The following is a 26,955-nucleotide window of genomic DNA, read 5'->3' as shown; positions in this document are numbered from 1 at the left end:
GTTCAAAGTGACCCTCAGCAAAAAGCGATGTGCTAAGCAACTCAGTGAGACCCTCTAAACAAAATGCAAAATAGGGCTGGAGATGTGGCTCAGTGGTTGAGTGCCCAAGTTCAATACCTGGTATCCACGCCCCCCCAAAAAATGTTTTTAAATCATACTTTTATGACTTCACAAGATGAAATCCCCAGGAAATTAGAAATATACTCTTTATTTCACATGACATTAATTCATTACTACAGTATCAATATCATTAACACTTTGCTTTCTAAGTAGGCTTATAATATTAACATTATTCTCAGTATAATTTTTTTTTAAACATGGGGTCTCATTATGTTGCCCAGGCTGGCCTCCAACTTTTCATAAGGTATTTGGTTCTGGCAGAAAAATTATAGTTTTAAAAGTATTTTGTATACTAAATGCACAATGAAAATTCACACATTTGAATTTCCATATTAATATTACTACATCTAAGGATTAGCCTTTATTCAATTGGATTACCAATTCCTAAGAAGTCATTTTTCAGATTTGGGTTCCTATACCATATAGCATATTATAAACCAGAGCAATGATTATTTCCAAATCTGGCTTGGTCTGCTCTGAAATAGTCAATTTTGGTTTTTACTTTTATTTTTTAGAAAATATTATTTTTAATATTTATTTTTAGGTGTAGTTGGACATAATACCTTTATTTTATTTATTTATTTTTATGTGGTGCTGAGGATCAAACCTAGGTCCTTGCACATGCTAGGCGAGTGCTCTACCTCTGAGCCACAACCCCAGCCCTTGATTTTTATTTTAAATTTTAAAATTAAGAAAAAAAATCTTTTTTTTTTTAACAAGGAAAAGAGAAAGAAAAGGAAAAAAATTACAATCACACATTCTCCTATGAAAAGTTAACAACTGTTGATATCTTGGCATAATGTTTATAACATTTATTTTCTAGAAAAACAGAACTATCTATTGTTATAAAGAACTAAAATGGGCTAGGCATGGTGGCACCCATTTGTAACCCCAGCACCTTGGGAGGCTGAGACAAGAAATTCACAGGTTCAAAGCCAGCCTCAGCAACTTAGCAAGGCTATAAGCAACCTAGTGAGACCATATCTCAAAATGAAACAAAAAAAATGATTGGGTATGGAGCTCAGCAGTTAAAGCACCCTGGTTTAATCTCCAATACAAAAAAAAAAAAAAAAAGGAAAGAAAGAAAAGAAAGAAAATACAGAAATGTACAAAGACGAAAATTCAAAAAAAAAATCACAACAAATCCAAAATATCAAGATTTAAAAAAAAATATTGAGGGAGGATTACAAATATCTTTATACAGAGGTTGGGGATTTGAGGTATCCCCCAAAAGCTCATGTGTGCAGCAATGCAAGAATATTTAGAGGTAAAAGGACTGGGTAATCAGAGCCTTGACCTAATAAGTGTGTGACAGGGATTAACCTAGTGGTGATGGTAAACAGGGAATGTGTGGCTAGAGTGTTGGGTCCTTGGGGTAAACCTTAGGGGGTTCAAATTTTATCCCTGGAAAGTAGAGTCTCTCTCCACTTCCTGGTGCCATGTCCCCAGCTGCTTTCCTCTGCTATAGCCTTCTGCTATGATGTTTTTGCCTCATCTTGGGCCCAGAAGAATGGAGTAGACCACATGCAGACTGAAACCTCTAAAACCTTGAATCTCAAAATCCTCTAAAATTATTCTTGTCAAGTCTTTTGGTCACACAGCAAAATAGTTAACTAAAACACCTGGCATGAGTTGAGACCCTGGGTTCAATCCCCAGTACCCACCCCCCTCAAAAAAAAAAAAGAAAAACAATACAGATGCACAAAGATGAAAATTTTTAAAAAATCATTACAAATCCATTACAAATCATTACAAATCTTGATTTTTTTATCAAGAAAATATTGTGAGCTCGGGCTGTGGCTCAGTGGTAAAGTGCTTGCCTAGCATATGTGAGGTACTGGATTCTATCCTCAGGACCACATAAAAATACATAAAATAAAGGTATCACCTACAACTAAAAAAACAATTAAAGAAAATATTGAGTAAATACTGAGTGAGAGTTACAGATTTCTTTATACAGTCCTATGCAGACAGCATGACAGAGACAATGAAGAAACTTAGGAAAAATAGGACCATGCTGTACATGCCATTTTTTAATAGTATTGAATTCAACTATACTTCAAAATAACAAAAGAAAATGAAGCTAAGGAAATTTTTGAACTTCAGATAATTCTTCACAAGATATATTGTCTCCTATAAAGGAAAAAATGTAAAACATAAAGCAGCTATAGTCATTACACTTTTTATTTATTCTATTTTTTTTGGAGGGGGAGGGGTTACAGGGATTAAACCCAGGGATGCTTTACCATTGAGCCACATTCCCAGCCCTTTTTTGTATTTGATTTAGAGACAGGGTCTTGCTGAGTTGCTTAGTGCCTCACTAAGTTGCTGAGGCTGGCTTTGAACTTGAGATCCTCCTGCCTCAGTTTCCCAAGCCGCTGGGATTAACAGGCATGCATCACTGTGCCTGGATGGTTTTGATCCTTATGCTTAAACTAAAAAAAAAAAAGAATTTAGGAGTAGAAAACCTTAGGAAAAAAATTGATAATGAACATTCAATTCACTTAAATGCTGAACTATTATTAAATGTTAAACAGCCATAGGAATTATGGTTGTAGAACTCAGTATAAATGTTATCAGGGTAGATAAAAATAATATAATAAAACATGGGAATGTAGAAAGGGTAGTTAGAGAAAGACAGAATAATGTTCTTAACCAATAGAAATTATCTAAAAGTGAGAGGTTAAAAAATAAAAAGTGTGCCAGGCACTGTGGCGAATGCCTGTTAATCCCAGCGGCTCTAGAGGATGAGGCAGGAAGATCGTGAGTTCAAAGCCAGTCGTAGCAACTTAGTGAGGCACTAAGCAATTCAGTGAGACCCTGAAAAAAAGAGAGAGATCAAAACCAGGGCCTTAATATGTGCTAGGCAAGCAGTCTACCACTGAGCTACATCCCCGATCTCATTACTAAATTCTTAATCTTGGTTTACTATTTTTTTTTCATTTTTTAGCAGTACTAGAATTGAACCCAAGGCCTTATGCATGCTAGTCAAGTGCTTTACCACTGAGCTACAACCCCAGCCCATTTTATTTGAGACAGAGTCTAAGTTACCTTGCCTGGCCTCAAATTTTTGACTCTCCTGCCTTAGCCTCCCAAGTGGTAGGGTTGATTTGGCCAGAATTTGCTGCCAAACATTTTTCCAGAGAAACTCATGAGTCTTGAATTTTTTCACATATTTCTTTAGGTTGCTGTTTTTTATTTTATTTATTTTTTTCTCTACCTGCTGCCATTACACAAAAACAGTTTCTTTAGCTGGGTAAGTATTCCAGGGCCATATGTCTTTCTCTCAGAACTTTATAATATTGCTATAGAAAACTGAGACAAGTCAGGCTCTTCATACTTAATTTGTTTGTTTGTTTGTTTTGTTTTGTTTTAGTTACACATGGGCACAATATCTTTTTTTTTTTTTTTAATTTTGCTGAGGATCAAACCCAGTGCATCACATGTGTGAGACAAGCACGCTACAACTGAGCCACAACCCCAGCCCCTTGAATTTTTTTTTTTTTACCTGAAGATTTCTTTATCTATTAAGTTAAAAATTTCTCTAGAACATGGGATCATCTTCAGCTGCCATTCAATTCTATCTTCATTTCAGGAAAAGTTCTTTTTCAATACACTCAGTTTCATTTGTTGGGTCATCTTTGACTGTCTTTCTATTGGCTTCTCTAAGCCTTTCTCATCGTGGTTGAGTATCACAAATCCTTCCTATAATGTCTCCAATTTGATTTTCTGTAATAGCTATTCTGTTCCTTGCTCTCACCTAATATTAGTTTCATTAATCTTCAATCTGTTTCCTTTGTTTTACAATCTTTTTCATCTCATTCTGTTATTTTATCATCTCGTCTTTCAGCTTTATTTTTGCTGAATTAATGTTCTTACTAATTTGTTCCAAAGAAGTGTTGGTCAAAAGAACTTTCTAAGGTGACCAAAATGATGTGGCTATGTGCCTGAGAACTGAACTTACAATTTTAATTAGTTTCTCAAAATAAGAAAAATTAAAAGGGCTGGGGATGTAGCTCAGTGGTAAAACACCTCTGGGTTCAATTTCCAGTACCAAAATTATAAAAAAAAAACAAATTTATTTCTCAAGTCTGATGGTTTGGCAAGCCAAAATCCACGTTCTGGATCATTTAGTTATCTATCAAAGGCCTACTTTCTGGTTTCTGGATGGTCACTTTTAGCTCTGTCCCTGTGGAAGATGAAAGGGGTCTCTACTGGGTTTCTTTTATAAGGGCAATAATCCCATGCATGACCTACTCACCTCCCAAGGCCCCACACCACCTAATATCATCACTTTGGGGATTAGGAAGTCATCATATGAATTTGGAGGGGGATACAACATTTAGATCACAGTAGATCATATTTTAAACATAATTTAAAAACTATGAATTTTATGTGACTTTTTCACATATACATTTAAAGTCTCCTGGCAGTTAATTTATGCCCAGATGGCTAATGATATTCAAGCTAAAAATGTTAAAGTTCTATAAAAACAAATTTAATTCCTCTAGATTTCTAAAATTTAGAATCATAAAGCAATTCTATCTCAAGTTATAGGTATAAATGAATGTCTCTCAGCTAGTCTTCTTAAGACTATTTGCTTCAGTCAAACTTGAATACCTTTAAAAAAAAAAAAAAAAAAAAGAAAGTAATAAGAACTTACCAAATCCCAAAGTCCAATTTGCCCACTTTTGGCCCCAGCTGCTACCAAAGTTCTAGTTTCTGATGGGTGGAGAGCCACAGAGAATATTGAGCCATTGGTAACTTTATGAACAGCATCTTCACTAATAACCATTCCATTTAAATTGGCTTTGTAGCTACAAAATTAAAATGTTACATTTTTAAAGTCAAACCAATCTCAATAGTCAAAATAAGTAAAAGATGATTCAAAAAAGAAAGTCATAGTAAATAAATGTTGAAAAATATTCAACCTCCTGATTAACTGAGGAAATAAAATAGTGAGGTACCATTTTTGAATTATAAAATTACCTTTAATAATTTTAATGATGATATCAAAAACCAGGAGGCCACAGATAAACATACATACTCAGGCTAGGGCTATAGGCTCAGTGATAGAGCATTGCCCCACACATGAGGGTCAGGATTTGATCCCAGCACTGAAAAATTTTAAAAATAGAAACACACACACTCACATGTATTGCTAGTTTTAGAGTGAGTTCAGTGCTCGCTTCGGCAGCACATATACTAAAATTGGAACGATACAGAGAAGATTGGCATGGCCCCTGCGCGAGGATGACACGCAAATTCGTGAAGCGTTCCATATTTTTAAATACCAAATGTTTTCTTTGATATAATGAGAGCAACTAAGAACAGAGCAGGGAGGAAGAGCAGGAAGAAAAGATCAACATTAAACAGATACATTAGGTGGGAGGGAAAGGGAGAGAAAAGGGAAATTCCATGGTAATGGAGGGAGACCCTCATTGTTATACAAAATTACACATAAGAGGTTGTGAGGGGAACGGGAAAATAAACAAGGAGAGAAATGAATTACAGTAGATGGGGTAGAGAGAGAAGATGGGAGGGGAGGGGGGATAGTAGAGGATAGGAAAGGTAGCAGAATACAACAGTTACTAATAGGGCATTATGTAAAAATGTGGATGTGTAACCGATATGATTCTGCAATCTGTATATGGGGTAAAATTGGGAGTTCATAACCAACTTGAATCTAATGTATGAAATATGATATGTCAAGAGCTTTGTAATGTTTTGAACAACCAATAAAAAAAGAGTGAGTTCATATAAGATTTTCAGGAGGGGGAAAAAAAGATTTTTGGAAAATGATTTAATATTGTGTACTAAAAGCTATTAAAAAATTCCACAATATCTGACTCATTAGACCCACTTCCAGAAATCTATTCTGAGAAAGTAATCCACTGTCATAGAAACACTTCAACAAATAGTATACAATTACACAAAACTAAATGGAAAATAACCCCAAATACTAAATAGGCAGAAGGAGGTTAAGTAAAAATTTCACCTACTCAATGAATTATTATGCAATTATTTAATAATTTTAAAGACTCTAGTAACATATAACCACAAATGAAGAAGCCTAATGCAAAATTGTATATACTTTAGAATACATAAAAATGTGAATTCACTCATTTTCTTCAACACTGAATAAATATATACTATGTGCCAGGCACTGTTCTAGTTATTGAGACAAAATCCCTGCCTTCGTAAAGCTTACATTCTACTGGTATTACATATGATAACACCTGAAAGGAAATATACAAAAACAAAAACAACAGTTATTGTAGGGTAGAAATACAGGGGATATTTTTTCACCTCATGTTCAAAATTCCTATAATATTATATAGCTTTTGTAGCTCAAATGTCTCAAAAAAATGTAAAACAAAGGCAAGGAATTTTAATTTACCTTTTAATGCTGAACAGCCCCTTTTCAGTGTTCTTACGACTTGTCTGAAACATGAATAGAAACCAAAGTGCTGTTAATATACATGGAAATTTCCTTAACAGATGATACTAAAAGCTATAAGCTCTGCCAAGTTATACCTTGTTCATTTCACCCCATGTGTGCAGAAATTCTTTAAATAGTTCATTGTTGTCATCTTGATTTTCAGGAATCATTTCTAAAGGCCCAGGAGGTAACAAAGGCTGTAATCAAAAATAAAAAGTTTATTGTTTGTCTCCTTGCCCTAGAATTACACATTCAAAAAGGCAAAGGGTATTTGTCTGTTTTTTCACTACTTTACTGTCAACACCAACAACAGTGATAGCACATCACAGTTATTCAAAAATAATTATTCAATAAATGAATGCCAACAAAAAACAACAGATGATGGCAAGGATGTAGAGAAAGGAACTCTCATTCCCTGTTGGTATGAATGCAAATTAATGCCACCATTATGAAAAACCATATGGTGGTTCCTCAGGAAACTAGAAATAGAATTAACATATGATCCAACAATCCCACTACTGGATATATATTCAAAAAAATAAAATCAGTATGTTAAGGAGATATATTATTTGTAACATTATTCACAATTGTCAAGATATAAAATCAAACTAAATGTCCATTAAAAATGAATAAAGAAAATGTTATTTATACACCATGGAAAACTATTCAGAAAAATTTTTAGTTGCAACATGTATGAAACTGGAGGACATTATGTTAAGTAAAATAAATCAGAAAGACAAATACTGCACATTTTCACTATACATGGAATCTAAAGTTGATTCTAAAGAAGTAAAAACCAGAATAGTATTATCGGAGCCTGGGAACAGTGTGGAGGAAGAAGGGATGGAAAGAGGGTTAATGGGTACAGGGATGCAGATGGATCAGAGGAATAATTCCTAATAGAACAGGAGGACAACTATGCTTAACAACAATTAATTTACTATTTGAAAATAATAGAGATGTTTAATGTTCCCCAAACAAATATATGTCTGAGATGACAGATACATCACTTTATTCTGATCATTACACATTATATACATGTATTGCAATGCCACACTGTAACCCATAGATATGTACAATAACTATGTGTCCATTAAAATACATATAAATAGGGGCTGGGGCTCAGTGGTAGCATGCTTGTCTGGCATGTGTGAGGCACCAGAGTTCAATTCTCAGTACCACATATAAATAAATAAAATAAAGGTCTATCAACAACTTAAAAAATTTTTTTAAATATATATATAAATAAAAATAAATGAATGAATGCCAGGTCTCCTATCTTATTTAACCCTCTTGACAATTCATTCAATGATACCACTTTTTAAAGACACCATAATTCAGAGAAGTTATTTGACCAAGTTACATTGCCAATAACTGGAAGACCTAGGAAGAACTCCTATTAGTTCAGTTCAGTACTCAGTGCTATTATTCTATGCCAATGTCTTAGAAAATACAGGTTGAAATCAAATAATAGGCTATGAAATAATTTTAATTTGTCAAAAACAGCAACTACAGTGAATGAGAATAGAATAAAAAATACCAAAATTCATGCAAATAGTAAAGTTGTCATTTCACAAAACTATTGTTTCAGAAGAATGTGTATTTGTGTTTGTGTGTGTGTGTGCGTGTGTTTGCAGTGGTAAAGATTGAACCCAGGGTCTTATACATGCTAAGCAAGCTAACTACCACTGAGCCACATCCCCAGTCCATAAATGTTTCTTATCATGGGTTGGTGCTTCAATAAAATTTGGAAGCTATTCTACTATGCTGCTTTCCATATCACCTTGATTTGCAATTAGCTCCCAAGGCACCAACCTAATTAGTACTATCTTCCAATTTATAATTAAGAACTTAGATATAAAACATTAAAAACAGTAGGTGCTCATGAATTAAAAGTATAATTACAAATCTTATTTACAGAACAAATTTAATAAATTAAAATGTTTCCACTCACTGGTAATATAAAATTAAGCTATAGCAAGGGAACTTCACTTATATCACATATTACTTATTAATAACATTAATAATTACTTTTTATTATTTATTAAGCTCTTAATACAATGTAAGGAAATTTATAGATACTATTTCATTTAATCCTCATGATAGCCCTTGAAAACTTCTATTACTGCCATTTTTAAAATGGAGAAACTGAGGCTCAGAAAGGTTAAATAATTTATAATAATTTACTTACAACTCCATGATAGGTAAGTCCTGCAGAAATACAGAACAATCCAGTCTTTATAACTTTGAAATCTTACTCATTAAATGATATAACATTCAAGTACTATTAATGAAATGCAAATAACTCATCGTTTTCAGGGCTGGGGTTGTGGCTCAGAGGTAGAGGGCTCACCTACCATGTGTGAGGCACTGGGTTCAATCCTCCACACCACATAAAAATAAAGATATTGTGTCCACCTACAACTAAAAAATAAATATTTTTAAAAAATAAAAAATAAAGGGGCTGGGGATGTGGCTCAAGCAGTAACGTGCTCGCCTGGCATGCGTGCGGCCCGGGTTCGATCCTCAGCACCACCTACAAAGATGTTGTGTCCGACGAAAACTAAATAAATATTAAAAAAAAAAAAATTCTCTCTCTCTCTAAAAAATAAAAAATTAAAATAACTCATCATTTTCAAAACATTCTGTTTCAAACACTTTAAACTTTCATATTATATATTATATTTGCACTCTTTCTTACATTTTCATCTTCTTCTAATGTCGGCTGTGTTGGAGTTGCTGGTAATGAAACTCCTGAAGGATCCACTTTTAGCAATCGCATTGACCTTCTACATCCAATCTCATTTTCTCTCTTCTTAGGCTTCTTTCTAAAGGAGTGGGAAAAAATTCTTGTTATACTCATAAAACAATAAAATGCATTTACTGATAAAGAGAGAACTTCTAGGAATGGGTCCCACAGATGAGTGTGTGTATAAATATATAAAGATATATAGATATATACATCTCCACGGTGATTTTAATAAAAAATCAGATTTTAATAAAAAAGCTACTCCCCAGCCTTTTTTACTTTTTTATTTTGAGACTGAACTAACCTAAATTTCAGCATGAAGAAGTGAAGGACATAAAATATCTTATGGTGTATATATCTAGAATGATATGCAACTATAGAAAAGAATGAAATATTGGCTGGGGCTACAGCTTAAAGATAGAGCACTTGCCTAGTAGCATGCTGGTGGCCCTGGGTTCAATCCTCAGTACTAGAGAAAGAATGAAACAGATCCTTGGGTGCTAATAAAATGAACTCTTAAGTTGTAAGACGTAAAAATGAGGCCCAGTACATGTTTACAAAAAGGTTACACATACATTTGTACATTCTGTGGCTACCCATAAAGGAATACATATGAAACTATTAACTGGTATCTTCTAGAAAGAAGGCCTGGAAAACTAAGGATGGGAGGAAGAGTTAAATGTTTCATTGCATTTTCCTTCAAACAGTTTATTTTTTAACTCATACACATCCCCTACTTCTTTTGGAGGTATTGAACCTAAGGGCACTGTTTTTTTGTTGTTTTGTTTTATTTTTTATTTACTTATTTATTTTTTAGTTGTAGATGGACACAATACTTCTATTTAATTTGTTTATTTTTATGTGGTGCCAGGGATCAAACCCAGTGCTTCACGCATGCTAGGCAAGCACTCTACCACTGAGCCACAACTCCGGCTCTGTTATTTATTTATTCATTTTTAACTAGGTCACAAAAGTGTTTATTTGTTCTCTTTAGATATACATGACAGTAGGGTATATTTTGACATAATATATACATAGAATACATCTTACTATAATTAGGATTCCATTCTTGTTGTATATAATATGGAGATTCACTGTGATGTATTCATATATGAACATAGGAAAATTATGTTTGAAAGGGCTGAACTATCAATGGGACATCTAGGAAGATATCAAATATTGGGAAATTAAGTCTGTGTAAAGTCTGAAGATAGTGTCTTTGGTAACTGTTTTTGTGTTCTTGTCCCAAGGGACACTGTTAATACTAAACTACTGCCCGGCCTTTTTTACTTTTTTTTTTTTTCAATATTTATTTTTTAGTTTTCGGAAGACATAACATCTTTGTTTGTATGTGGTGCTAAGGATCAAAACCGGGCCGAACACATGCCAGGCGAGCGCTCTACCGCTTGAGCCATATCCCCAGCCCCCTTTTTTACTTTTTTATTTTGAGACTAGATTTAAATTGCCCAGACTGGCCTTGAACTTGCAATCCTCCTGCCTCAGCCTCCTGCATCACTAGGATTACAGATATGAGTGACCAAGCCCACTTTTCCCCTACTTTTTTATGTACCAATTTTTCATTTAAATTTTTTTTTCTTTTTCCAGGGCTGAGGATTAACTTTAGAGTTTCACACATGCACTCTACCCACTGAACTATATTCTGGGGACTCCTTTTTTTTTTTTTTTAAAGCAATTCTTTAAAAATATTTGTGGGGCTGGGATTATGGCTCAGCGGTAGAGCACTTACTCGCACATTTGAGGCACTGGGTTTAATCCTCAGCACCACATAAAAATAAATAAATAAGCAAATAAGGGTATTTTTAAAAAGAGAGATAATACATTAAAAATATATTTGGGAAAGAGAAGATTTCCTGTTTCCAATAATTCATATTTCATCTCTACTAATGCCAGCTATACAAGGTTGGGGGCATAGCACAATGGCAGAACACTTGTCTAGCATACTCAAGTCTATAAGATTTGACCCAACCACTGCAAAAAGAAAAAAAATTCACATGCAAAATCATTAGCTATAGTCTGGCACAGTGGCACCTGCAATTCTAGCAACTTGTGAGGCTAAGAGAGGAGCGTCACAAGTTTGAAGCCGGTCTCAGCAAAATTAGTGACACCCTAAGCAATTAAACAAGACCCCGTCTCCAAATAAATAAATAAAAAGAACTAGAGCTGTAGCATGGTGGCAAAATGCCCCTGGGTGTTCTAACCCCAGACCAAAAAAAAAAGAAAAAGAAAAAGAAAAAATTCTCAGCTACAGTTCACATTAGTTCAGAAGAATTAGTAATAATCACTATTTATTGAAAAATATTAAGCCAAGTGTGATGGCACATGCCTGTAATCCTAGCTACTCAGAAACAGAGAAACATGAAGATAGTATATTCTAGTCCAGTTTGGGCAATTTAGTGAGACCTAGTCTCAAAATTAAAAAAAAAAAAAAAAATTTAAATGTCTAGGGGACTGGGGTTGTGGCTCAATGGAAGAGCACTTGCCTAGCACATGTGAGGCACTGGGTTCGATTCTCAGTACCACATAAAAATAAATAAATAAAATAAAGGCATTGTGTCCATCTACAAGTAAAAAAAATTTTTTTTAAATGGCTAGGAAGCCGGGCGTGGTGGCGCACAGCTATAATCCCAGTGACTCAGGAGGCTGAGGCAGGTGGCTCAAGAGTTCAAAGCCAGCCTCAGCAACTTAGCAATGCACTTAGCAACTCAGTGAGACCCTGTCTCTAAATAAAATGCAAAAAAGGGCTGGGGATGTGACTCAGTGGTTAAATGTCCCTGGTTTCAATCCCCGGAACCAAAAAAGAAAAAAAAAATGGGGCTGGGGATGTGGCTCAAGTAGTAGCACACTTGCCTGGCTTGCGTGCGGCCCGGGTTCGATCCTCAGTACCACATACAAACAAAGATGTTGTGTCCACCAAAAACTAAAAACTAAATACTAAAAAATTCTCTCTCTCTCTCTCTCTCTCTCTCTCTCTCTCTCTCTCTCTCTCTCTTTAAAAAAAAAAAAAATGGCTGGGAATATAATTCAGTGGTAAAGCACCACTGGGTGCAATCCCCAAAAGGGAAAGAAAAAAGAAAAAGCTAAACTAAGCATTCAGCATTCACTTCCTCATTTAATTTTTGAAAAAAGGATGAATATATGGAATATTTTAGGCTTTCAAATAGCCAGCCCCCTAGAAATATACTCCCAGAGAACTTCACTCTTTGAAAAACTCTCACACATAGCACCAAAGTTTAGAACATCTGGAGGCGGGTCTAGAGGTATATAGCTCAGTGGTATAGTGCTTGCCTAGCACATGTAGGCCCCTAGTTCAGTCCATAGCACAGCAAAAAAAAAAAAAAAAAAAAAAAAATTCAGAACACCACTCTTCATAATAATGAAAATCTGGAAATGACTCAACTGCTATCCATTAACAGTAAAATAAACTATAGCACATTCATACAATGGAATATTCTAAAGCAGAAAAATATGCATGAAATAAAACTGTATACACCAATATGAATGTTTTAAAACTAACATGCAAAGGTAAGCAAAACAAGCTGCCCATGGTGGCACATGCCTGTAATCCCAGTGGCTCAGGAGGCTAAGGCAGGAAGATCCTGAGTTCAAAGCCAGCCTCAGCCACTCAGCAAGGCCCTTAGCAATTTAGCAAGTCTCAAAAGAAAAAATAAAAAGGACTAAGGCTGTGGCTCAGTGGTTAAATGCCCCTGGGTTCAATCCCTCATACCAAGAGTGGGAAAATAGGCAAAACTATCGAAGTCCTAAGCAACTTAATGAGACCCTATCTCAAAAAAATAAAAAGGACTAGGGATGTGTTCCAGTGGTTAAGCACTGAGTTAAATCACCAGTACCAAAAAGAAAAAAAAAAAAAAAAAAAAAAAACAATATATTATTTAAGGATACATTCATAGATAGCAAAATCATAAATGAAAGAATAATTACTAGCATATTTGGGGCTAGGATTATAGCATTGAAAGCAAAACAAAATTATTCAGCATATTAGTTGTACCAGGAGGATCAGAAGTTCGAAGCCAGCCTCAACAACTTAGTGAGGTCCTAAGCAATTTACTGAGACCCAGTCTCAAAATTTAAAAAAGGGGGTTCAATAATAAAGCCCCCCTGGATTCTATCCCCAGTACTGGGGAAAAAATATATATATTGTAACTTCTATTAACTTAGATGCCAGGTATGTGGTTGAGGGGTTTGTCTTACTATAAAGTTTTCAACTATACATATATGTTATATGTACTTCTTTTGTATCTCTTATAAATACACATTTAATTTTTTTATTTAAATCTCCCTGGATTCATATAATGTTAACTTTACAGATCAGGAAAAAATATGTAAATTACCCACAGTTGATACTACAACTCTACATGGCTAAATCAAAACTTGAACCCAGGGGCTGGGGTGTACCCAGCCTAGCATGCATGAAGTCCTGGTTCAATCTAGAGCACAGAAAAAAAGAAAAAAAAAATTGAACCCAAACTTGTTAAATTTCAAAGGTTGTGCTCTTTCCCTTATTATATAACTTCAACACTACCAACTTGGTAACTTGATACTGTTATCTTACAATTACTAAGTGCTAGAAATTTGGGTTAGGTAATTTAATAATAAATCACCAATCTTTCCTTATAAAAAAAAATAAATATAAACAGGGCACTGTGGCACATGCCTATAATCATAGCTACTTGGGAAGCTGAGTCAAGAGGATTACAAATTTGAGGCCAATTAGGACAATTCAGTGACACCCTCTCTCAGCAATAAAGCTGGGTTCATCCCCAGTAGAGGAAAAAAAATAAAATAAAAGCACAAATGTATAGTTACAAGACCAGTGATATTGTTTTTTCAGTGTTAACTCCTATGACAACTCTTCACACTTGAAGCCACAGTTCATTAGCATCTAGCACAAAATAAATGAGCTAATGATACCAAGAATTTTAGTTTCCTCATTTATATGTAGGTGCTGCTAAAATGCAAGAGACAATTCAAGCTAAAATAATCCCAGAGTTCAAATCCTAGAGCTACCATTTATAAGCTGTTTTGAACTTGGGCAAATATATCTCTGAGCCTTTTTCTAACTCATAAAATAGATATATTACCTACCACATTTAGAATTAAATGAGATACTACAGGACAAACTTTTAAGGTCACTGTACTATGCTTCATAGACATTCAATAAATGTTAATTCCCTTCCCTTATTCTAGGACTGAAAAGCTAACTGAAAAGCAAAAGGATAGTCAGAAAAATAAAAAGAAAGAATGAGGTAGGCACAGTGAGTGGCACAGCTTCTCAGAGGCTGAGGAAAGAGGATCAAAAATTCAAGGCCAGGGCTGGGGGTTGTGGCTCAGCAGTAGAGTGCTCCTGCGCGAGGCACTGGGTTCCATCGATCCTCAGCACTACATAAAAATAAATAAAATAGGGACTGGGGATGTGGCTCAAGCAGTAGCGTGCTCGCCTGGCATGCGTGCGGCCGGGGTTCGATCCTCAGCACCACATACAAACAAAGATGTTGTGTCTGCCAAAAACTAAAAAGTAAATATTAAAAAAAAAAAATTCTCTCTCTCTCTCCTTGTCTCTCATTCTCTTTAAAAAAATGAAAATGTTAAAAAAATAAAAATAAAAAATAAATAAAATAGAAGTATTGTGCCCAACTAAAAAAAAAATTTTTGGAAAAAAAAAGTTCAAAGCCAGCCTTAGCAATTTAGCAGGACTCTGCTCAAAATAAAAAGGGTTGAGAATGTAGCACAGTGGTAGAATGCCCTAGGGGTTCAACCCTAGTAGGGTTTTTTGTTGTTGTTTTTGAGTTTTTTGGTTTGGTAGTTGTTTTCTGTGGTACTGGGAACACAATCAAGGCAAGAGCCAGCACCCTACCATTGAACTATACCTGCTGGCCCTGAGAAGAATCTTCAAGAATAATGATTTTTCTGAGGCTGGGGATATAGCTCAGTTGGTAGAGTGTTGCTTTGCATGCACAGGACCTGGGTTTGATCCCCAGCACCAAAAAAAGAATAATAATTTTTTGGCTAGGCATGGTGGTATATGCCTATAATCCTGGTGGCTCAGGAGGCTGAGGCATAAGGATCACGAGTTCAAAGCCAGCCTGATCAACTTAGCAAGGCCCTAAGTAACTCAGTGAGACCCTGCCTCTAAATAAAACACAAAAAAGGGCTCAGTGGTTGACTGTCCCTGAGTTCAATACCAAGTACCAAAAAAAAAAAAAAAAAAAATGAAAATGAAAATGATTTTCTAGGGAAAAAGTAGAAATCTTTATTTTGTGGAAATAAAGATATTCCTCCATTCAGAGCAACAGTAAATATAAACAAAATTCAGCTCTGGAGATTCTATTTGCTCTATATTCTCTTGATGAAAATGAGAACTGTAAAGTTATTAAAAGGTAGTATTCCCTCAGAGATTCCCACAGGGATTAATATTAAATTATAGAGTCTCTGATCTGTTACTAAGATTACTATACCACTTTTTCAGATTATAAAACCACAACAAAATATCATGGTCCAGCCACTATAACCACATCTTTTACCTCTTGGACTTAGGAGGTTGTCTCTTCTTTATCATTTCACGGAGCCTTGCAGCTGACTGAAAGCACACAAAATACATACGCATGTAAAAATGCTATCTTACAACCACATAGCTTAACTTTTAAAATATTAAAGTCTATTCAGCAAATAAAGATCCTTAAGACAGAATACCTTTTTTCCATGGTAGACATGAGATAAATATACTATCCATAATAAAGGCAAGTAAATAATGCTGCCCAATACACTGATATTCTGATACTTCAGACAAAGTTGCTAATGAGTTTACATGATGAAATGCAAAATTAACTCAAACATACTATTACAAATAACAAGCTTCAACCTCTACTACTGGCAAAATTACTTTATATTTTTTTCCCAGAAAAAATTGTGATATTTTTCTAAATCAAATCCTATTTTGTTAACTAAAATCATAGATTATGTATTTCTGATAAATTTTCAATTGCTGATGATTTAACAATTTAATCCTTCAATTAATCCCCTCACCTACCTGGTGCAAACAACACAGAATATTTGGGAATCTGTTATTCAGAGAAATCAATTATTTATTTTGTAAAGTTAAGGGTTTGATATCTTTGGTGGGGGCAATTACACCCTCCTAAACAGCTATTCTTTCACACACAGAAATTTTACCCCCATTGTGAAAACACCAATGTAAATTATACCTTTAGCTATCATAATAAACACTAGCATAGACATCTTTTATCCTTAAAGCTCCCTATAAAAAGTATACGCCCATCTATTCTTAAAGTTTAAGATTTAAAAACAAACAGTCCTAGGATGTAGCTTAATTGGTAAAGCATTCGCCTATTATGCAAGAGTCCCTGGGTTCAATGCTACCACTTAAAAAAAAAAAAAAAAAAATAGGGCTGGAGTTTTGGCTCAGTGACAGAGCACTTGCCTAGCCGTGTGAGGCACTGGGTTTGATCCTCAGCACCATATTAAGAATATAAACAAAGGCTGGAGATGTGGCTCAAGCAGTAGCGCGATCGCCTGGCATGCCTGCAGCCCGGGTTCGATCCTCAGCACCACATACCAACAAAGATGTTGTGTCCGCCGAGAACTAAAAAATAAATATTAAAAATTCTCTCTCTCTGTCTCTCCTCTCTCACTCTCTCTTAAAAAAAAAAAAAAAAAAGAATATAAACAAGGGGCTGGGGATGTGGTTCAAGCAGTAGCACGCTCGCCTGGCATGCGTGCGGCCCGGGTTCGATCCTCAGCACCACATACAAACAAAGATGTTGTGTCCGCCAAATACTAAAAAATAAATATTAAAAAAAATTCTCTCTCTCTCTCTCTCTCTCTCTCTCTCTCTCTCTCTCTGAGAGAAAAAAAAAAGAATATAAACAAGGGGCTGGGGATGTTGCTCAAGTGATAACGCGCTCGCCTAGCGTGTGTAAGGCACTGGGTTCGATTCTTGGCACCACATAAAAATAAAATAAAGATACTGTGTCCATCTAAAACTGAAAAATAAATATTTTTTAAAAAAGAATATAAACAAATAAAGTGATTGTGTCCATCCACAACTAAAAATATTTTTTCAATATATTTTAGTTGTAGATGGACACAATATCTTTACTTAGTTATTTTTATGTGGTGCTGAGGATCGAAACCAAGACCCTCGCACATGCTAGGCCAGCACTCTACCGCTGAGCCACAACCCTAGCCCAAAATATTTTTTAAATAAATAAAAGATAAAAGCAAAACTTGTGGGGCTGGGGCTGTGGTTCAGCGGTAGCGCACTTCCCTGGCATGTGTGAGGCATTGGGTTCGATTCTCAGCACCACGTAAAATAATAAATAAAGGTCTTTTAACAACTAAAAAAAAAAAAATTAAAAAAAAAAAGAAAACTTGTCCCCTCACTCCTACATCACATATCCTTCAACCTACCACTCCTACTTCTTCTTTATCTCTGGTTAAAATAACCATTTATAACTTACTGTTTCTTTGAATGTAAGACAACCAATAATGATATCATTATTTTATGTATCACCAAAACTGAGGGGAACTGCCAATTATAGTTTTAAGATACCGATTTAAAAAATACTAAAATGTGAAAAGATATACTTAAAATCAACGAAATATGGTAATCTCATTCTATTAACATGAATTAGAACATGATGTATAAAAGATTCATTATCTATGTTCTTTTATATATATGTGTGTGTATATATTTATTTATTTATTTATTTATTTTTGGTTAGACATAATACCTTTATACTGTTTATTTTATTTTTACGTGGTGTTGAGGATCGAACCCAGGGCCTCGCGCATGCTAGGCAAGCGCTCTACCGCTGAGCCACAACCAGCCCAATATCTATTTTCTTTACATGAACTGAACGCTATACTCGACTGGGAACCTTTGGGTTAGTGTATTTTCCAAAGTGCTTTGCAAAGGTTTCTTAACAGGCACATATTGGGGCTGGGGTTGGGCTCAGTGGTAAAGCGCTTGCTTAGCATGTGTGGGTTCAATTGCTTAGCACTGGGTTCAATTCTTAGCACCACATATAAATAAATTAATAAAATAAAGGTCCATCAACATCTAAAAAAATATTTTAAATAAATAAATAAATAAAATAGGGGACTGGGGATATAGCTCAGTTGGTAGAGTGCTTGCCTCGCATGCACAAAGCCCTGGGTTCAATCTCCAGCATAAAAAAGGAAGGAAGGAAGGAAGGAAGGACAAAAATAAAGGTATCGTGTCCATCTACAACAAAAAATTACTACAAAAATAAAAAATTTTAAACAACAGTCCTTATATAAAACCTACTGAATTGTGTCTTCCTTCATTTGACACTATGAAAACTGATACTACAAGTATTTCATTGACCTGCTGGCAGGAAGAATGGCATTTTAGTTTTAATTAGAAACTTCACACAAACCTCAGACAACTGAAGAGAAGCAAAAAAGTTTGCATTTTCTGATATGTTCTTGAGTCTCTTCCTTTCATATGGTGACAATCCTGAAAAATCATCCTATAAAATTACACCAAAAATAATGTTATTTTACATAATCATTTAAAGCAAAAACACCTCATGAAACCAGGTCTTTCACTGTCTACATGTGTACCTTCTTTCAAATTGTACCCCCTCTATTCATTTGATAATGTCTTACCAAATAGCACATAATCTTTGCTGCATTGGATACTGAGAGAGTCTGAATTTGTGATAATCACAAAGTATTTGCATGTATTCCCAACTGAATACGAAGCGATCTGATATCAGAAGTCAAGTTCAAAAGCTAGATCTGAACTTGTGATCCTCCTCCCCCAGCCTCCCAAGCCACTGGAATTACAGGTGTGCACCACCATGCCCAACTAAAAGTTACTTTTATTAAACAAATGATTCCTATTAAACACAGAATGAATAAATGCATTTGTTGCTATCTCCTCCTAAAAACCCACAAATACAACACTGAAATAAATATGAAAGTGAGATAAGATCCTAAAAGTTTTTAGAGGAAAAAATAACAATCAAGACTCAGAGAGGCACTAACTTCTCAAGATTATGAAAAAGCCATAGGGGCTGCGGCTGTAGCTCAGTGGCAGAGTGCTTGCCTTGCATATGTGAGGCACTGGGTTCGATCTTCGCACCATATAAAAATAAACAAAAGAAAAAAAGAAAAAGCTATAAGACAATAATACATTAAAAATGCTAAGAATGGGGGCTGGGACTATAGCTCAGTGGTAGAGCACTTGCCTCACACATGCTAGGCACTGGGTTTAATCCTCAGCACCACATAAAAATAAAGATACTGTGTCCATCTACAACTAAAATAAATTTAAAAAAAAAAAAAAAAAAAAAAGCTAAGGATGGCCAGGCATAGTGGTGCATGCTTGTAATCCCAGAGGCTCAGGAAGCTGAGGCAGGAGGATTTCAAGTTCAAAGCCAGCCTCAGTAACTTAGCTAGGCCCTAAGCAACTCAGGGATACCCTGTCTCTAAATAAAATATTAAAAAGAGCTGGGGATATGGCTCAGTGGTTAAGTGCCCTTGGGTTCAATCCCCAGTACCCCTCCCAAAAAAGAAAAGCTAATGAAAAACCAGGGCCTGGGGCTGTAACTCAGTGAAAGAATGCACACTTAGCATGTATGTGTCCCTGAGTTTGATCTGCAGCACCAGGAAGAAAAAAAAAAAAAAGTTCTACTGGAAAGATTAAATTATTTTCAACTTATGATCATAACTCCAATTAAGTCATCATTTGAATAGAGCTAACGATTTTTCATATCCCTTTTTTCAGGAAGCTACTATAAGTTGCACTTTACCAAAATGAAAGAATAAGCCAAGAAAGAGAGAAACATGGATCGTAGGGACATAAGTTCCAGCACTGATGCAATAAAAGATGAAAATTCAAAAGAAAATGGTAAAGGGTAGGCCTTTACCATTGAATAAAATGGTTCTGAATGGAATAAGATGATGGAGAGCACTAAGAGAATTTTGTGCAGGCCAGAAGCAGTGTCACACACATATAATTCCAGCTATTCGAGGCAGGAGGATCACAAGTTCGAGGCCAGACTAGTCAATTAAGCAAGATCCTGTCTCAAAAATAAATAAATAAAAGGGTTAGGGATCTAGCTCAGTGGTAGAGCGAGCCTGGATTCAATCACAGTGCCACCAAAAAAGAGAGAGAATGATCATATTTTGTGAAGAAAAAAAAATAAAATCAAGGCTTCAGGGACTGGGGTTGTGGCTCAGTAGTAGGGCATCTGCCTAGAATGTATGAGGTACTAGGTTAGATTCTGCACCACATATAAATAAATGAATAAAATAAAGGTCCATCAACATCTAAAAAATATATTTAAAAAAAAACTTCAGAAATCTTTGATTTTGAGCCCAGCACAGTGGCTTAGACATATTAACCCACTTCCTTAGGAGGTTGTGGCAGGAGGAACACTTGAGCCCAGGAGTTCAAGACCAGCTTGGACAACATAGTAAAATCCTGTCACAAAAAAAGAAAAAGAATCTTCTTCAAGCAGGAATGGTGGTGCACATCTATAATCCCAGCAATTTTGGAGGCTGAAGCAGAAGGATGTCAGGTTTGAGAACAGCCTTTTTTAAAATGGGACCCCATCTTTAAAAAAGGAGGAGGGGGCTGGGAATGTAATTTAGTGGTAAAGCACCCCTGGGTTTAATCTCCAGTACCAGAAGTAGAGAAGATCTTTGATTTATATTAAGAAGTCTTACAACACAGATAAAACTGGATTAAAGCTAATAAAAGTATAGAAAGGAAAAGTGTGTGTGTGTAATATGTGGTATAAGTGAAACAAATCCTTTCTTTATTTTTAAGCAAAGCTTAATTTTCCATATAAGTTAACAGCTACATTGGGGGACAAAAAAGCTAAAAAGGTTGAAAGTGCCATTTGTTGTTGAACAGCAACAGACAGAAAGGTGTGGGTCAGAAAATTGCCAGCTATTTGATTTTTGTTGTGTGTACATGTGAATTTTTCTTATATCAATACGTGCATGTATTACTGACCAAAATATTTGTCTCACATACATGCAAAATAGCCAGGCATGGTGGCACATGCCTGTAATCCTAGTGACTTGGGAGGTCGAGGCAGGAGGATCATGAATTCAAAGCCAGCCTCAGCAACTCAGCAAGGCCCTAAGCAACTCAGTAAGAGCCTGTTTCTAATAAAATATAAAAGAGGGTTGGGGATGTGGCTTGTGGTTAAGCACACCTGGGTTCAATCCCTGGTACCAAAATATATACTTATATATATATATATATATATATATATATATATATACAAAATAACATTGACAGCAAAGATGAAATTGGAAAGGTTCTATTTACCACTGCCTTTAAAAATGCCATCTTAAAGAAAAACACCACCATCAAATACAGTTGTACCCTCCTACCCAAAATTTTACTTCCCACAGTTTGTTACTTGAAGTCAACCATGGTTCAAAAGTAGCAAATGGACATTCCAGAAAGAAAATTATTTTATTTATTTTTCTTTGCAGTATTGGGAATTGAACCCAGGGATGCTCTACCACTGAGCTACATCCCCAGTCCTTTCTTTTTCTTCTTTTCTTTTTTTTTTTTTTAAGACAGGATCTCACTAAATTGCCCCTGCTGACCTTGAACTTGCATTTCTCCTGCCTAAGACATCTGAGTCACTGAGATTATAGGCTTAAGCCACCAAACCTACCCAGAAATAAACAATTTTTAAGTTTTAAGTTGTATGTCTGAAACCTCAGTTCTGTTCCATTCTGCCCAGTGTCCCTCTGTCTAGCATATTCAAACTGTATATGCTACCCACCTGTTAGTAGCTATCTGGGTTATGAGATCAACTGCAGCAATATTATAGTGCTTATGTTCAAGCAATCCTTATTTTACTTAATGGCCCCAAGACACAAGAGCAGTGATGCTGGCAATTTGGATATGACAGAGAAGCCGTATGGTGCTTCTTTTCTGTGAAAAGTTTAAAGTTCTCAGTATGAAAAGAAAAAAATACATCATGGGTAAGGACAGTACAATAATACTTTCTGAGGCCGAGTATGGTGACACATACCTGTAATCCCAGCTACTCCAGAGGCTGAAGCAGGAGGATTACCAGTTCAAGACCAACCTGGGCAATCTAGCAAGACCCCATCTCAAAAATAAAACTTAAAAAGGGATGGAAATGTGACTAAGTGGAAGAATATTTGCCTACCATAATCAAGGCCTTAGGTTCAATCCCCAGTTATGATGATGAATAAATCAGGCACAATAAGAAACTAATAAGAAATTATTTTAATGAAACAGAATTATAAATGATATCATATGGTAAACTATGTGAATGTAGCCTGTCTCTCTACAAATATTTTATTATACTCACCCTTCTTGTTTACCATAAATAAGTGAAACCTCAGAAAGTAAAACTGTGGAAAGTAAAACCACAGATATGGGACCCTACAATAGTATACACAAGGTTTGGCAACATCCATTATTTTAGGCATCCACTGGGGTCTTGGAATATATATCTTCCCCAGAAAAGAAGGGACTATTGTAAACCCAGATGTGATGCACTGAGAACACATTTGCTTCTGAGACCATTCCCAGTAACACAAAACCTTTAATCATGAGAAAATGTCAAACAAACCAAAATTGAAGGAAAATATTTAAAATAACTGTCCAGTACTCTTTGAGTATTAAAGACATGAAAGATTGAGAAAGTGTTACATAGTGGAGGAAACTACAGAGACACACTATCTAAATCCTGTGTGATCCTGGCGTGGGTGGTCAACAGGAAAAAATATATGACTGGAAAAACTGGTGAAATCCAAACTCTATTTAACAATATTGTATCAAGGTTATGTAAGATGTTTGTAAGTTGGATGAAAAATATTCAGGATCTCCCCAAAACTATCTTTGCAACTCTTCTATAAGCCAAAAATTATCTCAAAAATTTTGTTTATTTTCTTTTTGTTGCCTCAAAATTTAAAAAAAAAAAATCAACTGCTAAGAAATAATTTATAAAATATTTAACAGAAGAGTTGGGAAATAAAATTTAGAAAATTTCCCAAAAAATAGAATAAAATCTTATACTTGCAAGGCAAGGCTCTTATCTGTAATGCAGCAAAGTCTTCCTTCATTTGGGGAAAAAAATAAGCTTATAAACTAAATACTGTTCCTAAAGCATGGAACCACAAACTCTTAGTCATATTACTCTAAAAAGTTAATAAGTGTGGGGGATTATAACTCAATGATAGAATGCTGGTCTAGCAGGCACAAGAACCTAGGCTCAATCCCATCCCTGCAAAAGAGAAAAGATAATGAAAAAGAAGGCCTGGGGATGCAGCTTGGTGGTAAAGTGCTTGTCCGGTATGCACAAGGCCCTGGGTTCAATCCTCATGACCACAAAACAACACAACTCAAACACACAACCCACCAACAACTAAAACAAAAATTTAAGGAGCTGGGGTTGTGGCTCAGTGGTAGAGCGCTTGCCTAGCATGTGTGAGGCACTGGGTTCAATTCTGAGCACCATGTATAAATAAATGAATAAAATTAAGGTCCATCCATATATTTAAAAAAAAATTTTTTTTCAAGTACATTTTTAAAAAAGGAAGAGAACACGCCAAGCCCAGTAGCGCACCCACACTCCTATAATCCTAGCCGCTGGGGAGGCTGAGTCATGAGTTCAAAGCCAGCCTCAACAAAAAACAAGGTGCTAAGTAACTCAGTGAGACCCTATCTCTAAATAAAATACAAAATAAAGCTGGGGATGTGGCTCAGGGATCAAGTGCCCCTGAGTTCAATCCCAGGTTACCAAAAAAAAAAAGGAAGAGAAAATAATAAAATGTTCTATTTAAAATGTTATAATTTAGTTTGTCCTAAGAAAAATGTATTCTATGCATTTATGGTTCTGCTTGACTATCTCCCTCCTGCTGATCATATTTTCTCACATCAAATTAAATCCATTTTATATTAGCTTCTTACACTCTAAGAGGCCAAAAAGATTCTGACCAGTGGTTCTCAAAGCTCCATTCCAGACCAACAGCATGGACCAACAGCACCAAAGTCTCCAGGAAACCACATTAAAAATGCAAATTCTATGCTCCACCTAAATCCAATGCTCTACAACTGTGCTATATTCCCAGCCTTTTTCTTTCTTTTTTGAGACAGAGTGTTACTAAATTGCCAAGGCTGGCCTTGAATTTGAGATCCTCCTTTCCTCCTAGCCTCAAACTCTAGAGTCACTGGGATTAAAGTAACTGGGAGTACAGGAGTGAGCCACCATGCCGACCCTCTCCAGGTAATTCTGATACTGGCTAAATTCTGAGAACCACTGATTTATCCAATCTTCTCATTAGGGAGGTTATTGGCTTAAAGGAACAAGATTTCTTAGAAGTTGACAGGCCTAGAAACTAGGCTCCCAACCACTATTTCCATGCACTTATGATTTACCCTTTTACTGTCCCACATGGGTCTGGATTCTTACCTATGGGACAATAATGCATAAAACAAATGCCTATTTCATAACAAAAACTTTTCAATTATCATGTCTCTCTTTCCCTAGCTTCATTTTCTGTTGCTCTAGTTCCATCAACTTTCTGTCATGTGACATGGTTTATCTTGTCTTGCCTGAAGCTGCCACTCAGAAAGCCAGGAGAACCACCCAATCCATGTTTTTACCCTGGACCCCGTGACTCAGATGTCTGTAGTACTGGGGTTTCGCTTTGAAAAACACTGTCACTTCTCCTAAGGGAAAAACTACTTAAAAATTAAAAAAAAAAAAAAAAAAAAAAAAATACTGCCTAAGCAGAAGACAAAAGAATTAGATTCCTGTCATGTGAAGCTAATTAAAAAAAAAAAAATTTTTTTAAAAAGGATATTCAGGCAAAAATAATAATAGATTCCTTAAACTGACTCCAACCATTTAACAGAACTAATGAGTATTTCTCTTTTGTGTTAACTCCACTTCATTTGTCTCCTTTTGTTTTTAAAAGAAATGCAATCAATTAATGATTGTTTTCCTACTCTGACATCAAAGGTCAATTGCATATGTCCCACAGGCTGAAAACTTCTGGTAAACCATGCATAAATATGTAAAGATTAAGGGCTGGGGATATGGCTCAGCAGTAGAGCACTCACTTAGCACTTGCAAGGACCTGGGTTTGAACCTCAGCACCACATAAATATAAATAATAAAACAAAGGTATTGTGTCCAACTACAACTAAAAAATAAAATTTAAAAAAAGTAAAAGTTAGCAAGGCACGATCAAGTATGAGTAAGCTCAAAAATAAATGCAATAAACTGAGAGGAAAAAAAGGGAACTAAAATTAATCCAAGGAGGTTATCTGATAAATATTTAAAACACAAAATTTCCACTAAACACATTAAATGATAAAATAATTTTATTGCACTTAAGGCCTTTGATGACCTTATAGAACTTCAAATTTCAAAACAGCCAAGAAAAATTAGAACTACTAATTAAATTCTTACCAGGCCAGGTGTGGTATCTTCATCACTGCTTTCCATATCAACGTTGCAAATCACAGCATCTGAACTGTTCTTGTGTTCTAGTTTGTTACTTTCAGCATGAATATCTAAGGATGATTTTTGCAGAGTAGATTCTGCCTTGGAAGATATGGCTTTCATTTTTGGAATTAATTTTTTTTTGCAAGTTTTCTTTAGTTGAGTCTTCTTAAGCTTCTTACACATCACTGCATCATTAGAATTCTTTTCTAATAGGGATTTGGGGCACTTAAATTGACCTAACTTGTAATTAGTGAGTGAAAAGGGAGCAAGATAAACCTTAGCTGTTTTTCCTAGAACTGTAGTCTGTTCTGGTCTCAGAGATACGTGAACGACGTTTTGATTTTCTTTATATTCATTCACCTATTCAAGTTAATAAAGGAAAACAGTATTAGAAACCCAAGTCCTCTGCCTTTTCGTACAAGATCCCAACTAATCTCTGTTAACAAATCTAACCTCCATTTCATAATGACAACATAATTCAAACTGATAGCCTGTAAGGAAACTTCTTCCCCGCCTCCAAAATCTCTATTCATAATTCATTAGCTTGCATGAAATTACTGAGTTTTATTGAGCAAATTTCTTTTCCATAGGAGCTTACCAAAGGAATAAATAATGACTAGCGTTTGTAGCTTAAGGGACTACTCCAACTGTCAGCTTCACAGTAACTTAATAAAGTTGCTAAAGCAAATGCTGGGGGCATGCGAAAAGGAGGTCCCAGGTCCCATCCTGTCATTATTTCTAGGATTGTTGACAACAGCCTTCCTGTTGTTCTGGCACTGAAGGCCTAGTTTTCCACAGAAAACCAGGACAGAGATCCTCGCTTATCCCGGGTGCCAGGCAACGGTGCCCAGCAAATCCCAAAGTCTGAGACAGGAGAAACAGAAAACCGTCAGACCGCTTCTCACCTTCACCTGGTTACGCTGTCTGGAGCAAGCCTTCTCCTCGGCCTCCGCGCTTAACCACGACATCTTTCTACCGTTTAGCAGCTGACGTCTTCCCGCCAAGACTGCGCGGGAGCCCGGGGTGGGCGGGCCCTGGGGGAGTTCTAGAGGGAGGGGCAGCCCAGCCCGGATTTGAGCCCAGGGAAGAGGAGCCCCGCT

The 26,955-nt window shown here is 35.7% G+C and overlaps 1 protein-coding gene and 1 non-coding gene across 2 annotated transcripts in view; one reads left to right on the top strand and one right to left on the bottom strand.

Moving 5' to 3' along the window:
- Nucleotides 1-26,872, bottom strand: part of Wdr76 (WD repeat domain 76) — a 47,130-nt gene extending 20,258 nt beyond the window's left edge. The window contains exons 1-8 of the mRNA XM_026391352.2: nt 26,761-26,872; nt 25,820-26,215; nt 18,770-18,862; nt 15,872-15,927; nt 9,264-9,390; nt 6,658-6,759; nt 6,521-6,564; nt 4,784-4,937 (exon numbers count right to left, since the gene is read on the bottom strand). Of these exons, the coding sequence (XP_026247137.1) occupies nt 4,784-4,937; nt 6,521-6,564; nt 6,658-6,759; nt 9,264-9,390; nt 15,872-15,927; nt 18,770-18,862; nt 25,820-26,215; nt 26,761-26,823 (1,035 nt within the window). The 5' untranslated portion in view covers nt 26,824-26,872. The remainder of the gene's footprint in view (nt 1-4,783; nt 4,938-6,520; nt 6,565-6,657; nt 6,760-9,263; nt 9,391-15,871; nt 15,928-18,769; nt 18,863-25,819; nt 26,216-26,760) is intronic.
- LOC113186253 (U6 spliceosomal RNA) lies at nt 5,302-5,408 on the top strand. The gene has a single exon (XR_003301255.1). It is a non-coding gene; the product is annotated as a U6 spliceosomal RNA (small nuclear RNA).
- Nucleotides 26,873-26,955: the final 83 nt, after the last annotated feature.

This window comes from Urocitellus parryii, chromosome 6 (assembly GCF_045843805.1).
Source record: "Urocitellus parryii isolate mUroPar1 chromosome 6, mUroPar1.hap1, whole genome shotgun sequence".
NCBI lineage: Eukaryota > Metazoa > Chordata > Mammalia > Rodentia > Sciuridae > Urocitellus > Urocitellus parryii.
This window is presented reverse-complemented; position numbering and strand designations above follow the sequence as displayed.